The 15654-nt window shown below is 46.6% G+C and overlaps 1 protein-coding gene across 1 annotated transcript in view; it reads right to left on the reverse strand.

Annotated features, from left to right (window-relative positions):
- The window catches only part of LOC147111684 (melatonin receptor type 1B-like), a 78811-nt gene extending 63470 nt beyond the window's left edge, over positions 1–15341 (reverse strand). The window contains exon 1 of the mRNA XM_085998291.1: positions 15152–15341. Coding sequence (XP_085854417.1) covers positions 15152–15341 — 190 coding nt within the window. The remainder of the gene's footprint in view (positions 1–15151) is intronic.
- Positions 15342–15654: the final 313 nt, after the last annotated feature.

A 15654-nucleotide genomic window follows, 5' to 3' on the forward strand; every position in this document is an offset into this window, starting at 1 on the left:
TTGTCAGGGTGAGTACCCTTTCCAGTCTCCTCCTCATTCTTGCATGTACACCTGACATGATGGGCAAAGGGAGCTGAAAGGCCTAATGGCCAGCCCTCAGCCAGCAGCTTTGGGACAGTCATGAGCATCAATTGCCCATTCTGCACTCTACACTCTGGCCAAGCTATTCCACCATGGGAGGCAGTGCACAGTACATCAGGGCTCCACTCTGGCCAAGCTATTCCACCATGGGAGGCAGTGCACACTACATCAGGGCTACACTCCGTACTTACAGCCCATCCTTTCTCTTGCAGGCTAAAGTTGCCTATAATCGCCAGGCCCGTGCCAGGACCAGGGGAGGCCGCGCCAAGCTGCAGAAGCTCACTCCCCTGGAGGAGCACGTGAGTGGGCTCATGGGAGCCCGGCTGATCGTGCCCACAGCGTGCGGAGTAGCCGACCCTCCACTGCCCGGCAATGGTAAGGACCTCGCCTTTTGGCCCTCTCGCGTCGCACTTGCGCATCCGAGCTACCTCCTTTGCCACTGTCCCACCAATGCGCTGAATGCCACCAGTCCTGACTCCCTCGCTGACGCCGTCTCCTCACTCTGAAGCTACTCTTGTGCATTCCTGCTTTCAGCTGGTGACGACCAGGTCCCTGAAGCTGCCAGTGACAGCCCCTCCGAGCAGGAGGAGGAGGAGGAGGAGGAGCAAGAGCAAGCCGGACCATCAGGGGAACACTCAGGTCCCGGAGGAGAGGACGAAATGATTGACACGTCCTCACTGGACGAGTGCCTGGACCAACTGTCGCAGGGGATTGCAGCTGCTGGGACCAGTGGCGTCCAGCCACCCAGGAGCCCTGCGCGTGGGCCGCGGCCTTCCCCTCAAAGGGGGGAAGGATCAGAGGGGAGTGCAGTTGATCGGGACACTCGCCGCCACCAACGTGGCAAGGTTCCCTAGTTCGGTCCCCTGCTCCCCAGCGGGAGAGTCCCGACTCCAGTCCGGACACCTTCACCTCGGAGGAGGCGCGGAAGCTGGACAAGATGGCCGAGGGTTTGGACCGGCGCCACAAGGAGCTCATGCGCGTGGTGGGGCGCATGCCTGAGGCCATCGAGTCGCTGGCGACCAGTGTGCGCGAGTTCAGGGCATCAACTGCCGCGAGTGGCCGCATGCTCACTGATGCCGTCAAGTCCCTGGTGGGTGTGATGCAGGCGCACACCAGGACAACAGGGGCACTCACTGCTGCCACACGCGCTGTCTCAGGCAGGCATCGCCAGGGCACCCGCCGCGCTGCAGCATCCCAGCGAGCCGCCCCTCGACTGATTGGTGCGGATCCTGCAGTGCGGGCCCGGCCGAGTGCCAGCGCGCCACAGCACCAGCCAGCGCATCCCAGACGCCAGCTTGCCCACATTGCGCCATCCGTCGCCGCCACTCCCCCACTGGGGCGTCAAGGGCAAGCGGCTGGAGCTGATGGTGGCCAAGCTCAGGTGCGCCACTCAGCAGCCGGCCCCTCGAGGCCCAAAGGCCGTGTAGGCCGCCCCCCAAGGGCATCTGGCGGAAGGACATCTGAGCCTCAGGCGCCTTCCCCCAGCCTCGCAGCAGCCACTGGGCAGAGCTTGCGAAGGAGCAGCATGCCGGGCAGGGGAGGCAAAAGGCTGGACAAGGTCTCGCCCTCGCGGGCCACTCAGCAGAGGGTGTGGCCAGCTTTCGTTTTATATGGCGGTGGCCATCTTTCTTTTGCCCATGGTTGTTTGGTTCGTGGACTTATTTTTTGCGTTAAGGCCGAGGTTGAGGCCAGGTTTGTACAAATGTGGAGTTACTCCTCCCCAGTTTGTGGGAGTGAGTCGTTTGTTGGGCTTTTTGTGGGGCCCGTTGATTGTTTTTGGGGATTCATGTGGGAAGGGGTTTTCATTTTTGTGTAATAAATAATTATCTTTATTCATAGAGTCTCCATGGTTGTTCTTGTTAGTGTTTGTTGGCTTCGCCGGCTGAGGGCTTGCGGAGCGGCTGCATTCATCTTCCCTCATGGCCACAAGGCATTCCCTGACAGGGGGCTTAGAAGTAACGTGTAATAAGGTGGCGTCGCGCGGCCCTTGGCCCTGGTCGCTCCCTCCTGGGAACGTACTCCTGCTCCTCCTCCTCCTCCTCCTGCTCCTCCTGCTCCTCCTCCTGAGGTGCTGGTCCAACGTCAGGTGGCAGTGCCTGAGTCCTGCGGATAGCCAGGTTGTGTAGCATGCAGCAAACTACCACAAATTGGGAGACCCGGTCCGGCGAATACTGCAGAGATCCTCCGGAGCGATCAAGGCAGTGGAACCGTTGCTTGAGGACCCCAATAGTTTGCTCGATGATGTTGCGGGTGGTTTGATGGCTCTCGTTGTATGCCTCTTCAGCAGCGGTCCTGGGCGCGCGGAGCAGGGTCATGAGCCAGGTACACAAAGGATAGCCTTTGTCCCCGAGTAGCCATCCTCTTGGGGGAGGCTGTGCCTCGAACATGTCATGCACAGTACTCTGCCACAGGATAAACGCATCGTGGCTGCTGCCTGGAAAGCTGGCATTGACAGCCATGATGCGCTGCTTGTGGTCACACACCAGCTGCACATTCAGAGAATGGTAGCCCTTCCTGTTGCGAAATTGCTCGCCATGCTCCAGAGGGGCCCGCAAAGCCACATGCGTACAGTCAATGGCACCCTGCACCAAGGGGAAGGCCGCGAGTCTTGCAAATCCCAATGCGCGCTGATGCTGGCTCTCCAGGGCCATGGGGAAGGAGATGAATTGGCGTCTCCTTCTGAACAGTGCTTCGGTCACCTGGCGGATGCAGCGATGCGCGCCGTACTGGGAGATGTTAGCTATGTCCCCAGCAGCGGATTGGAAGGAGCCGGTGGCATAGAAGTTCAATGCCACCGTCACCTTCACTTCCACCGACAGAGACGTCCTGCACCTGAGCTTTGGATGCAGATCTCTGCGAAGCAGGTGGCAGATCTCTGCAACCACCTCCTTTCGGAATCGGAGCCTTCTAACACATCGCGCACCAGTCATGTTGAGGTAGGAGCGCTGCTGGCGGTATAGCCTGACTGGGTAAGGCCTACGTGGCCGACGCCTGTTGCCCCCTCTGCCTCTAGCCAGGGCTGCCCCTCTCACAATGCGTCTGCGAGCCCTATGGACATGGCGCTGCAGCTCCGCGTTGGCACCCCATGCAACCCCCATCAAATCCTGGCAAACAGTCAAATTTCCAAAAGGCCACTTGCAGCGCTCTGGCCTGAGTCCAAAAATACCTGAGCTGTTGCTGCTTGAAACCAGTTAGCTATCCTCCTTGTTGTGTGTCCAGAAATGCATTGCACAAGAGTGTTTGCTGCAAAATGGCTGGCCTTTATACTGGAGGATATGTCCCCTTTAATTTGCGCCCCCCGGGGCCCGCGCTGGCTGTGTTGCGTTCCCTTTTTCAAATGCTCCGGCCGCCAGCCGCACAATGGGGCGGTCCGACTGAAGTTTGGAATCGGGGCGGCCAAAGGGCGTTGCACGAGGATGTGACGTCATTTTCTGCGCGCGCATCCGGGCGGGCGCTAAACTTTGCGCCGGCGCTAACGGCCAACTTAATTTGGGGCGAGGCGCAAACTGCGCTGTGCCCGGCCGCAACACGCATAGCGCCCGACATTCACTTTTCTTTAGGCGCTAACTGCTGGCGCAATCAACTGAATTTCTAGGCCAAGGTGCATCAAAGGTACAAAGGCATTAAACTTCTGTTGTTAGGTCCAAAATCCACTATATGCATTCAATTTAGAAATCATTTTAGCTCCAGCAACCTGTGACTTAATTTCTTCTCATGTAGATAGCTTGTTATGTTCTCTTTGTATAGTCTTGTTCAGATTATAGGAATTAAGCTGCACACATATCTGTCCATTTGATTCATGCTTATTTATTAGTAAGTTTTCCCATTTAGTTGGCTCATCAATGTTGTAATCTCCCCAGCTGCTTCCATGTATTTCAATTCTGTTTTGACTGGGGGTGAGAGGAGAACAAATAGCCCCTTTCTGCAATGTTCAGCTGCTGTCTGTGCACTGTTTTGTAGTTTGATGCCAAATAACTAAAACCTTTGAAATAAATCATTATACTCACTGAGCACTGAAGTTGCACACTGAAGCTGAAGTTTCCTGCAGTGTAAGCATCTCAGCATCTACGCCCAATACTTGTTTAATCAATTGCATTCTTTCACATTCTTTGAACCCTAGCATAGGTTGGACATCAGTGGAGGTAACAACAAGAAATGCATTTTGTTTCTCTGGTTTTGTATTTTACTGTCATTATACATTGGCCCATCACAAGTATCTCACTCCCAGTATATGCTTTCAGTTTAATTGACTTATGTCTCAGTTTTTTTGTAGACTATCATATATCCCATGATGTTTATAAAATATCCTGCACCTAGCTTCAGGCTTATGCTACTTCCATTAATCTCACAGATACGATCCATCACTTAACTTTTGCTGCAACAAAATCTACAAAAACTGATCGGCATAATTTCCACGGGTTTACACAAAAGTTACTTTGATGCTTTTGGTGGTAAGGTGATGTTTCTTCTCATAATTTTTGCAGTTTTTTTCCCTTGTGTTGGTCAGGGACTGAAGGAGTGTTTACATCCACAGCGGCGAAATTTAACTGCTTTACTGGCATGGCTTTCACCTTTTATCATGAAAACACTTGTACCTTGAAACTGGTTTAAATCAATAGACTAATGCCTCTGTTAAATTGGCAGACAAAAGAATTTCATATGAGAATGTTTGAATGCTGATATTCAAAATCAATTTAATGGCCCTGATGTCTCTGTAAAGATAACAAGCCCAGGGTCAAACAGATCTCTCATCACTGTATTCTAACATACTGGATATACCAGGTGCCCTCACTTGATTTCCTTGACTTTGGTATGCTGAAGAATAAATGATCATGGCTTTGTTAATAAACTACTAGAATGATTTATTGAACAGTGAACAAATAAATGAAATGTCCAAAATACAAGCAATAGATTAACAATAATCACTTTTACTGTTTTCCTCAGACTTTGGATGATTTGCGGCAAATTGGGCTGAAAAAAACAGCCCCATTAGCTCCTGTTCATCTGTCAAAGATCCGAGGATTACAAAGGATTACATAAGATATACGGCACCGAAACAGGCCATTCTGCTCAACCAGTCCACTTATGCTCCACTCGAGCCTCCTTCTGTCTTTCCTCATCTAACTCTATCAGCAAAACCCTCTATTCCCTTCTCCCTCATATGCTTGTCTAGCCTCCCCTTAAATGCATCTATACTATTCACTTCAACCACTCCCTGTGGTAGCGAGTTCCACATTCTCACCACTCTCTGGGTAAAGAAGTTTCTTCTGAATTCCCTATTAGATTTCTTGGTGACTATCTTATATTGATGGCCTCCAGTTATGCTCTTTCCCACAAGTGGAAACATTCTCTCTGTAACTACTCTATCAAAATCTTTCATAATTTTAAAGACCTCAATTAGGTCACCCCTCAGCCTTCTTTTTTCAAGCGAAAAGAGACCCAGCCTGTTCATCCTCTCCTGATAGGTGCACCCTCGCATTACTGGTATCATCATTGTAAATCTTCTCTGCACCCTCTCCAGTGCCTCTATATCCTTTTTATAATATGGCGACCAGAACTGTACACAGTACTCCAAGTGTGGTCTAACCAAGGTTCAATACAAGTTTAGCATAACTTCACTACTTTTCAATTTTATTTCTCTAGAAATAAACCCTAGTGCCTGGTTTGCTCTTTTAAGGCCTTGTTAACCTGTGTTGCTACTTTTAGTGATTTGTGTATTTGTACTCCGAGATCCCTTTGCTCCTCTACCCCACCTAGACTCGCACCCTCCAAGTAATAAGTGACCTCCCTATTCTTCCTACCAAAATGTAATACCTCACATTTGTCTGTGTTGAACTTCATTTGCCAATTATATGCTCATTCTGCAAGTTTATTAATGTCCTCCTGTAATTTGTTGCAGTCCTCCTCAGTATTAACTATCCCCCCCAATCTGGTGTCATCCGCAAATTTAGAAATTGTGTTTTTGATCCTAAAGTCTAAATCATTAATATAAATTGTGAACAACAATGGTCCCAGCACTGATCCTTGTGGAACACCACTACCCACCTTCTGCCGCTGTGAATAGCTATCCTTTACCCCTACTCTCTGCTTTCTGTCTTGAAGCCAGCTAACTATCCATTCTGCTACTTGTCCCCTGACTCCGCAATCTCTGACCTTATTCATTAGTCTATTATGTGGTACCTTATCGAAGGCCTTTTGAAAATCTAGATAAATTACATCTACTACATTACCCTTGACTATTCTCTCTGTTACCGCTTCAAAAAATTCAATGAGGTTGGTCAAGCAAAACTTTCCCTTTTGAAATCCATTCTATTCATTACTATATTTTGGCTTCTAGATATTCTTCCATTTTCTCCTTTAGTAGGGATTCCATTATTTTTCCAACCACGATGTTAAGCTGACTGGTCAATAGTTCCCTGGATATGTTCCATCTCCCTTCTTAAATATAGGTATTATGTTAGCTATCTGCCAGTCCTCTGGCACTACACCTTTTTCTAATGAATTATTAAATATGTGTAGTAATGCCTCTGCTATCTCTTCCCTAGATTATTTTAAAATGCATGAATGTAATCCACCCAGATCAGGGTTTTTTTCCTCTTTGAGTTTGATTAGTTTATTTAATATATCTCCTCTTTTTATTTTAAATGCAGTTACTTCATTACTAATCTCATGATCCAATGTCATGTCCACCTGTTCTCTCTCCCTGATAAATACTGAGGCAAAGTAATTGTTTAATATTTCTGCCATCTGCGTCAGCGAGAGAAATCTCAGCGGGAATCGCGGAGCGGCGACTATAAAAATGCCCCAGAGGCTCAGGTAGGCCTCAGTGCATCAGCGGGAGAAATCTCGGCGGGAATCGCGGAGCGGCGACTATAAAAAGGCCCCAGAGGCTCAGGTAGGCCTCAGTACGTCAGCGGGAGAAATCTCGGTGGGAATTGCAGAGCGGCGACTATAAAAAGGCCCCAGAGGCTCAGGTAGGCCTCAGAGCGTCAGCGGGAGAAATCTCGGTGGGAATCGCGGAGCGACGACTATAAAAATGCCCCAGAGGCTCAGGTAGGCCTCAGTACATCAGCGGGAGAAATCTTGGTGGGAATCGCAGAGCGGCAACTATAAAAAGGCCCCAGAGGCTCAGTCAGGCCTCAGTGCATCAGCGGGAGAAATCGCGGTGGGAATCGCAGAGCGGCGACTATAAAATGGCCCCAGAGACCAGGTAGTCCTCAGAGCGTCAGCGGGAGAAATCTTGGTGGGAATCGCGGAGCGACGACTATAAAAAGGCCCCAGAGGCTCAGGTAGGCCTCAGTGCGTCAGCGGGAGAAATCTCGGCGGGAATCGCGGAGCGGCGACTATAAAAAGGCCCCAGAGACCAGGTAGGCCTCAGAGCATCAGCGGGAGAAATCTCAGCGGGAATCGTGGAGCGGCGACTATAAAAAGGTCCCAGAGGCTCAGGTAGGCCTCAGAGCATCAGCGAGAGAAATCTCAGCGGGAATCGTGGAGCGGCGACTATAAAAAGGTCCCAGAGGCTCAGGTAGGCTTACCAGTCTCCAATCTCAGAGGGAGAGAAGTAAAAAGTAATCGAAGTGTGACGTCACCAGAAAGCAGGTAAGTGATTGGTTGGTGAGTATTTCTCTCTTTATAAACTTTAACTCTGTGGTTTATAGTTTCTAAAGTCTCTGTGGTGTAGCGGGGACTGTTTATAAACCAGGGCCCTTAAATATACTATTTAACTGTAGTGTAATTGGTGGGATTGATTTGATTTAATTTAATTGCAATTAATTAAAGGGTAAGTCATGGCAGGACAGCCCGGTGCCATGGTATGCTCCTCCTGCGCTATGTGGGAACTCAGGGACACTTCCTGTGTCCCTGACAACTATGTGTGCAGGATGTGTGTCCAGCTGCAGCTACTGGCAGACCGCATTGCAGCGCTGGAGCTGCGATTGGATTCATGCTGGACCATTCGCAGGGCTGAGGACATCGTGAATAGCATGTTTAATCAGTTGGTCACACCACAGGCAAAGGTTGGACAGGCAGAAAGGGAATGGGTGACCAACAGAAAGAGTACTAGGCACAGGCAGGTGGTGCAGGGGTCCCCTGTGGACATCCCCCTCTCAAACAGATACACCACCTTGAGTACTGTTGGGGGGGATGGCTTATCAGAGGAAGGCAGCAGCAGCCAACTTCCTGGCACCAAGGGTGGCTCTACTGCACAGGACGGGAGGAAAAAGAGGGATAGAGCTATAGTAATAGGGGATTCTATTGTAAGGGGAATAGGCATTTCTGCAGCCAAAAATGAGACAACAGGATAGTGTGTTGCCTCCCTGGTGCAAGGGTCAAGGATGTCTCAGGGCGGCTGCAGAACATCTTGGAAGGGGAGGGTGAACAGCCAGTTGTCGTGGTGCATATAGGTACCAACGATATAGGTAAAAAGCGGGATGAGGTCTTAAAAATGGAATATAGGGAGTTAGGAGGTAAATTAAAAAAGAGGACCACAAAGGTAGTAATCTCAGGATTCCTACCAGTGCCATGTGCTAGTCAGAGTAGAAATAGAAAGATATTTCAGATGAATACGTGGCTAGAGGAATGGTGCGAGGGGGAGGGATTCAAATTCCTGGGACATTGGAACCGGTTCTGGGGGAGGTGGGACCAGTTCAATCCAGATGGTTTGCACCTGGGCAGGGCCAGGACAGATGTCCTAGGGGGAGTGTTTGCTAGTGCTCTGGGGGAGGGTTTCAACTAAAATGGCAGGGGGTTGGGAACCTGAGCAGGGAGACAGAGGAAAGGGAAACAAGGATAAAAGCAAAAGATAGGAAGGAGAAAAACAAAAGTGGCAGTCAGTGAAATCAACGGTTTAAATCAAACATGGCCACAGTAAATAATAATTCTAATAGGTCTAAGAGCGTTAAAAAAACAAGCCTGAAGGCTTTGTGTCTTAATGCGAGGAGCATTCGTAATAAGGTGGATGAATTAGCTGCGCAAATAGAGGTAAACAAATATGATTTGGTTGGGATTACGGAAACATGGCTCCAGGGTGGCCAAGGCTGGGAACTCAACATTGAGGGGTATTCAATATTCAGGAAAGATAGGCAAAAAGGAAAGGGAGGTGGGGTAACATTGCTGGTTAAAGAAGGGATTAACACAATTGTAAGGAAGGATATTAGCTCTGATGATGTGGAATCTGTATGGGTAGAACTGAGAAATACCAAGGGCAGAAAACGTTAGTGGGAGTGGTATATAGACCTCCAAACAGTAATGTGGAGGTTGGGTATGGCATTAAAAGGGAAATTAGAGAAGCGTGCAAAAAGGGCACAGCAGTCATCATGGGTGACTTTAATCTACATATAGATTGGGCTAACCAAATTAGTAACAATACTGTGGAGGAGGAATTCCTGGAGTGTTTAAGGGATGGTTTCCTGGACCAATATGTCGAGGAACCAACCAGAGATCAGGCCATCGTAGACTGGGTATTATGTAACGAGAAAGGATTAATTAGCAATCTTGTTCCACGAGGCCCCTTGGGTCGGAGCGATCACAATATGATCGAATTCTTCATTAAGATGGAGAATGAAGTAGTCGACTCAGAGACTAGGGTCCTAAATTTAAATAAAGGAAACTACGATGGTCTGAGGTGCGAATTGGGTAGGATTGATTGGGGAATCTCACTCAAAGGGTTGACGGTGGATAGGCAATGGCAAACATTCAAAGACCGCATGGATGAACTACAGAATTTGGTCATCCCAGTTTGGCATAAAAATAAAACAAAAAAGGTGACTCAACCGTGGCTAACAAGGGAAATTAGGGATAGCATAAGCTCTAAGGAGAGGACATATAAATTGGCCAGAAAAAGCAGTAAACCTGAGGATTGGGAGCAGTTTAGGATTCAACAAAGGAGGACAAAGGGATTAATTAAGAGGGGGAAAATAGAGTATGAGAGTAAGCTTTCAGGGAACATAAAAACTGACTGTAAAAGCTTTTATAGATATGTGAAGAGAAAAAGATTGGTGAAGTCAAGCGTAGGTCCAGTGCAGTCAGAATCAGGAGAATTTATAATGGGGAACAAAGACATGGCAGACCAATTAAATACATATTTTGGTTCTGTCTTCACAAAGGAGGACACAAATAACCTCCCAGAGATGTCGGGGAACATAGGGTCTGATGAAAGGGAGGAACTGAAAGAAATCAGTATTCGTAGGGAAATGTTGTTAGGGAAATTGATGGGATTGAAGGCAGATAAATCCCCAGGGCCTGATAATCAACATCCTAGGGTACTTAAGGAAGTGGCCCTAGAAATAGTTGATGCTTTGCTGATCATCTTCCAGCATTCGATGGAATCTGGAACAGTACCCATGGATTGGAGGGTAACTAATGTTACCCCACTGTTCAAAAAAGGTGGTAGAGAGAAAACTGGGAATTATAGACCAGTAAGCCTGACATCGGTAGTGGGGAAAATGCTAGAGTCCATTATAAAAGATGTAATAGCAGAGCACTTGGAAAACAGTGACAGGATCAGACAAAGTCAACATGGATTTACAAAAGGTAAATCGTGCTTGACTAATCTACTGGAATTTTTTGAGGATGTAACTGGTAAAATAGATAAGGGAGAAGCAGTGGATGTGGTGTATTTGGACTTTCAGAAGACTTTCGATAAGGTCCCACATAAGAGATTAGCATGTAAAGTTAAGGCACATGGGATTGGGGGCAAGGTATTGACTTGGATAGAGAACTGATTGGCAGACAGAAAGCAAAGAGTTGGAATAAATGGGTCTTTTTCCGAGTGGCAGGCAGTGACTAGTGGGGTACTGCAGGGATCAGTCCTTGGACCCCAGCTATTCACAATATATATTAATGATCTAGACAAGGGAACTAGATGTAATATCTCCAAATCTGCAGATGACACAAAGCTGGGTGGGCGTGTGTGCTGTGAGGAGGATGCCGAGAAACTCCAGGATGATTTGGACAGGTTGGGTGATTGGGCAAAAGCATAGCAGATGCAATATAACGTGGATAAATGTGAGGTTATCCACTTTGATGGCAAAAACAGGAAGGCAGATTATTATCTGAATGGCAATAGATTGGGAGAAGGGGAAGTGCAACGAGACCTGGGTGTCCTTGTGCACCAGTCGCTGAAGGTAAGCATGCAGGTGCAGCAGGCGGTTAAGAAGGCAAATGGCATGTTGGCCTTCGTAGCGAGAGGGTTTGAGTACAGGAACAAGGATGTCTTGCTACAGTTATACAGGGCCTTGGTGAGACCACATCTTGAGTATTGTGTGCAGTTTTGGTCGGCTTATCTGAGGAAGGATGTGCTTGCCATGGAAGGAGTTCAGCGAAGATTCACCAGGCTGATACCTGGGATGGCAGGAATGATGTATGAGGAGAGATTGGATCGATTGGGCTTTTACTCACTGGAGTTTAGAAGAATGAGAGGGGATCTCATTGAAACTTATAGAATTCTGACAGGACTGGACAGACTAGATGCAGGAAGGATGTTCCCGATGGTCAGGGAGTCCAGAACCAGGGCTCACAGTCTATGGATAAGGGGTAAGCCATTTAGAACAGAAATGAGGAGGAATTTCCTCACCCAGAGAGTGGTTAACCTGTGGAATTCTCTACCACAGAAGGCAGTAGAAGCCAATACATTAAATATATTCAAGAAGGAGTTGGATATATTTCTTAAGGCTAAAGGGATCAAGGGGTATGGGGAGAAAGCAGGGACCGGGTACTGAATTTGGATGATCAGCCATGATTGCATTGAATGGCGGAGCCGGCTCGAGGGGCCGAATGGCCTACTCCTGCTCTTATCTTCTATGTTTCTATGTTTCTCTCTATCACTGCCTGTGCTATTATCCTCTCCATCCTTTAGTGGCCCTATTCCCATCCCGACCTTCCTTTTTTTATTGATGTGCCTGTAAAATATTTTACTATTTTGTTTTATGTTCCTTGGTAACTCGATTTTCTGTTCCTGTTACCTGCTGATACAATATCCAAAACCATAAAAAGAAATCTTTCTGAGCAAATTTAAACTTCAGTGCACCCAAATTTTATTACCTTAAATATGAAGTGTGTTTCTGCATATTCTTTACTATCCTGAAGCTTCCACTTATGTGACTGATGTGCTCTACAACTTAACCTAGTGATTCTTCATTGTGCTTCTCCAGTGGTAGGAGGATGTGTGGTGCTGTTATGATATGTGACCTTGAGAGCCTCTTTGGATTGCGGTGACCCTCAATCTGTGTGCACTAGGTCCTGAGATGGCCCAACTATTGGACCTGTTACTTCTGTAGCTGTGGGGCAGTGGGGGTACCAAGCCCTGCATGCTTTCTGCATATGTACACTCATCAGAAGAAGGTGGTGAGAGGATCCTGATGTGTTGTCTTCCTGAGAGACAGCATTACCATCATTGTCCATTCTCTCCCTGTTCCTGTTGCCAGACACAGACTCACCATGCTCACAGACCTGAGTGAGAGAAAATTTGAGCATTCAATTCCCAAGCCTGTTCAAGCTGGCAAAGAGACCCATTGCGCATTGGAGCCCAAGATATCTAACAGTAATGCCCACATCCTGCGAATGAATTAAAAAAATGTTGATGCCAGTCAGTGACTCAATAGAATTAATAGAAGGAGAAAGCTAGTACTAACCCTAAACTGTGGGCAAGCTCTTACTTCCCCATCTCCTGTTTCCTCAATGGCCTTTCAACCTAGAATCTCCATGGCAACTTCCATATGTTGGGTAACTGGATGTAGATTGAGAGTTCCTCCTGTGGGTGAATTAATTAGCTCATGTTATGTAGACTTCTCCTGCAAAGCCCAGCTTGTTTGTGATTACATGTACACACATCATCCTGCTACACTAGATGGAATGATTTGTTTGGAGTATTTAAAGATGTGTGTGCAGAAATACTTAGAGATGTACTGTAAATCTGCTGTAAAGTCTACCCTGCTGTATAATAAAGTACACTAAGATGGTATGAAAAGAAAGCAACTCTACATGTACGCATTGTATTAATAAATTTGGTATTCTGATTTCATTGCATGAAGTATGAATTACTTGAACACAATCACAATGTATGTATGTACTCATTGCTATAATATGTGCACAGAATATAAAGAATATATATATGGTGCATATAAAACCAAGCAGAAACTAGTTTTTAATTGGCATGCACACAAGAATACAGATGATGAGTCATAGCAGAACAAAGTATTAACACCACCTGAAGCAGCTGTTGTGTAATTGTTTACAAAGTTTGGAGGGGATGACAGTCAGTGAAATGGGTATATCTGCCAGTGACTCCAGGAAGTCTTTTCCATCTTATCAAAGCTTTCCCACATATCTTACAAGTTAAGAAGTATACCTACAAAGAAGAGTTCATCGGCTTTATGAATAATATTCTTTGTCGTGCACATGTGAACAGTTTTTTGCACACTCATATACTATCTGCATAGTTCTATCCATAGTACAACCTGGATCAGAGCAGTACTGTATAGCACAGGACACCAGAAGACTCTTGCACAACAACCATTACTCTACCAGGCACCAGCACAGAGGCAGTGGTACCTGGAGAGAGCAAGAGAAAGGGAGACCAGGGCCAACTCAGACATTGGGGTAAATAACAAAAAATAGGGAATTACATTCCTAAGTTTCCAAAGGTTGTTGGTTAGGTTATATTAGAGTTGAAAAAACATCTGTGCAAATGATTGAATAGGCTACAGAGATTCAAATAACACTAATATCCGAAGAATAAGATTTTGGTCATTCGATTTTTTAGTAATGTATCATTTTGGTAAACTATACGAAATGGTTAATTGATTAAACACTTCTACCCTCTTATAAGATTTATTTTGTCTTCCACTCTTTATATCCCCCACTAATAACATGTGCCCAGCTGAGAGACAGGCATGTGATCTAACCGTCTGTCAGTGTCTTCTGGGATTCTTGTTATATAAGAACTGCCTGGGTACAATCATACTCAAATGTTTCGATTCTTCCTGTGACGAAGCAACTTATAGTTGCTTTACGTTTCCTTCAGATGGCTTGATCTGAGATCAAGAACTCGCCATATAAGAAACGACCAGGAATTGAGTTCCATTGTACAACACGTTGGTAAATTATTCATGCACACTGAGTCACCAATTAACATGTTTTTTAAAAGAATAGTTTTGTTCTGCAGTATTGCCAACCTTCGTTACAAAAAAGTGGGAACTACAATTAACATCTGATCAGTACAAGGTTGCTGCAGGAAAGCAAGGCAGGTGGAACTGCAGTAAATTTTCACATCTTGAGGTTTCCGCCACTGTAGTCACTGCAGTTATATTGCAGAAGAACCCGCATCGTTTCAATAGGGTTCATTAATGAATCTAATTATTAGTTGTCTTTATATCTGATTGCCTAACACGGTGCAAATGTTTATCCGACCCTGTTAAAAAGTAAAATGCTCAGAATTCTTAATGTTTCACAGTATAAGATTGACAACAGTCAGGAGCAGCAGACGAACCGATCCACTTCAGTTGAAGGCCAGTGAGGCGGATTGGGATACAGGGCCCGAGGGACAGTGTAGGGGAGACAACGGTTCACATCGAATATGTGTTTAGGTACTATAGAACTTGAGCGAAAATATTTGCCAGAAGTATGGCACCTTCTCTCTCTCGCTGAGTCTTCTACTTGTTCCGATACTTTCGGCTATTAGATTTGTTATACATGAAAACCAGCTAGGTTTGTCATTATTTACACAAATTGCCCATAAGTCCAGTTCTTGTTATCAGTTACTTTTTAAAACTCGGTTTAGATGTTCCAATCATTGGCAAGTGATAGTTAAAAAAAACTATAATTTTGCATATTTCTATTTAAAATAAAAGCGGATGCTCCGTAGACCTGTACTTAGACCTAGGATCTACCATTTAGATCTCAATTCGGAACAGCAAGACGTTCCAGCTTCACTTAAGTCAAGTTTTTTCAAATGTAGCTCGGCACTGTCACCGTAACAATAGTGCACTCGGACTGAGCCAAGCTCTGCTGTCAACCTGCTGTTCCACATCAGCTTTGCGAAGAAAACCGGATGTAACCTTGCAGTTTGACTTACCCGCATTTCTCAATGTTTTATTTCTGAAGACGGACACGATAACGAGGAAATTGCCCAGGATGTCTCCAGCGGTGGTGAAGATCAGCACGCTGGACAGCGCAGTCACTGCCCAGGCGGGGCGAGAAGTCCCTTCCAATGTGGGAGACCTGGTGAAAGCCGAATAATTCTTCAACGAGACATTTTCTGGCATGTCTGGAAGTTATTGCTCACACCTCCGCCAGCTTTTAGCACGGGGGAGAAAAAATAACTGATTCTTTTAGAAATAGCCGGACCTTTTCCGTCTTGCTGCCATTTGGAAAGGCTGGAGTGGCGAGGTTTTTAATGGGTGCAGATCTATTACGCCAGCTAGTTATGTATTCACGATTGATTAGAGCCAGGTGGGTGTGAGCACCCACATCCTTTCCCTCTCTCTCGTTGTCTCTCTCTGCATGCCAAGGAAAACCTCTGGTCCTGCTGACAGAATGATGAATTAAGGGCAGCGACCAGCTGATGAAATAGCCATC

The sequence above is a fragment of the Somniosus microcephalus genome, chromosome 10 (genome assembly GCF_052327205.1).
Source record: "Somniosus microcephalus isolate GS21.2 chromosome 10, FLI_Smic_1.0, whole genome shotgun sequence".
NCBI lineage: Eukaryota > Metazoa > Chordata > Chondrichthyes > Squaliformes > Somniosidae > Somniosus > Somniosus microcephalus.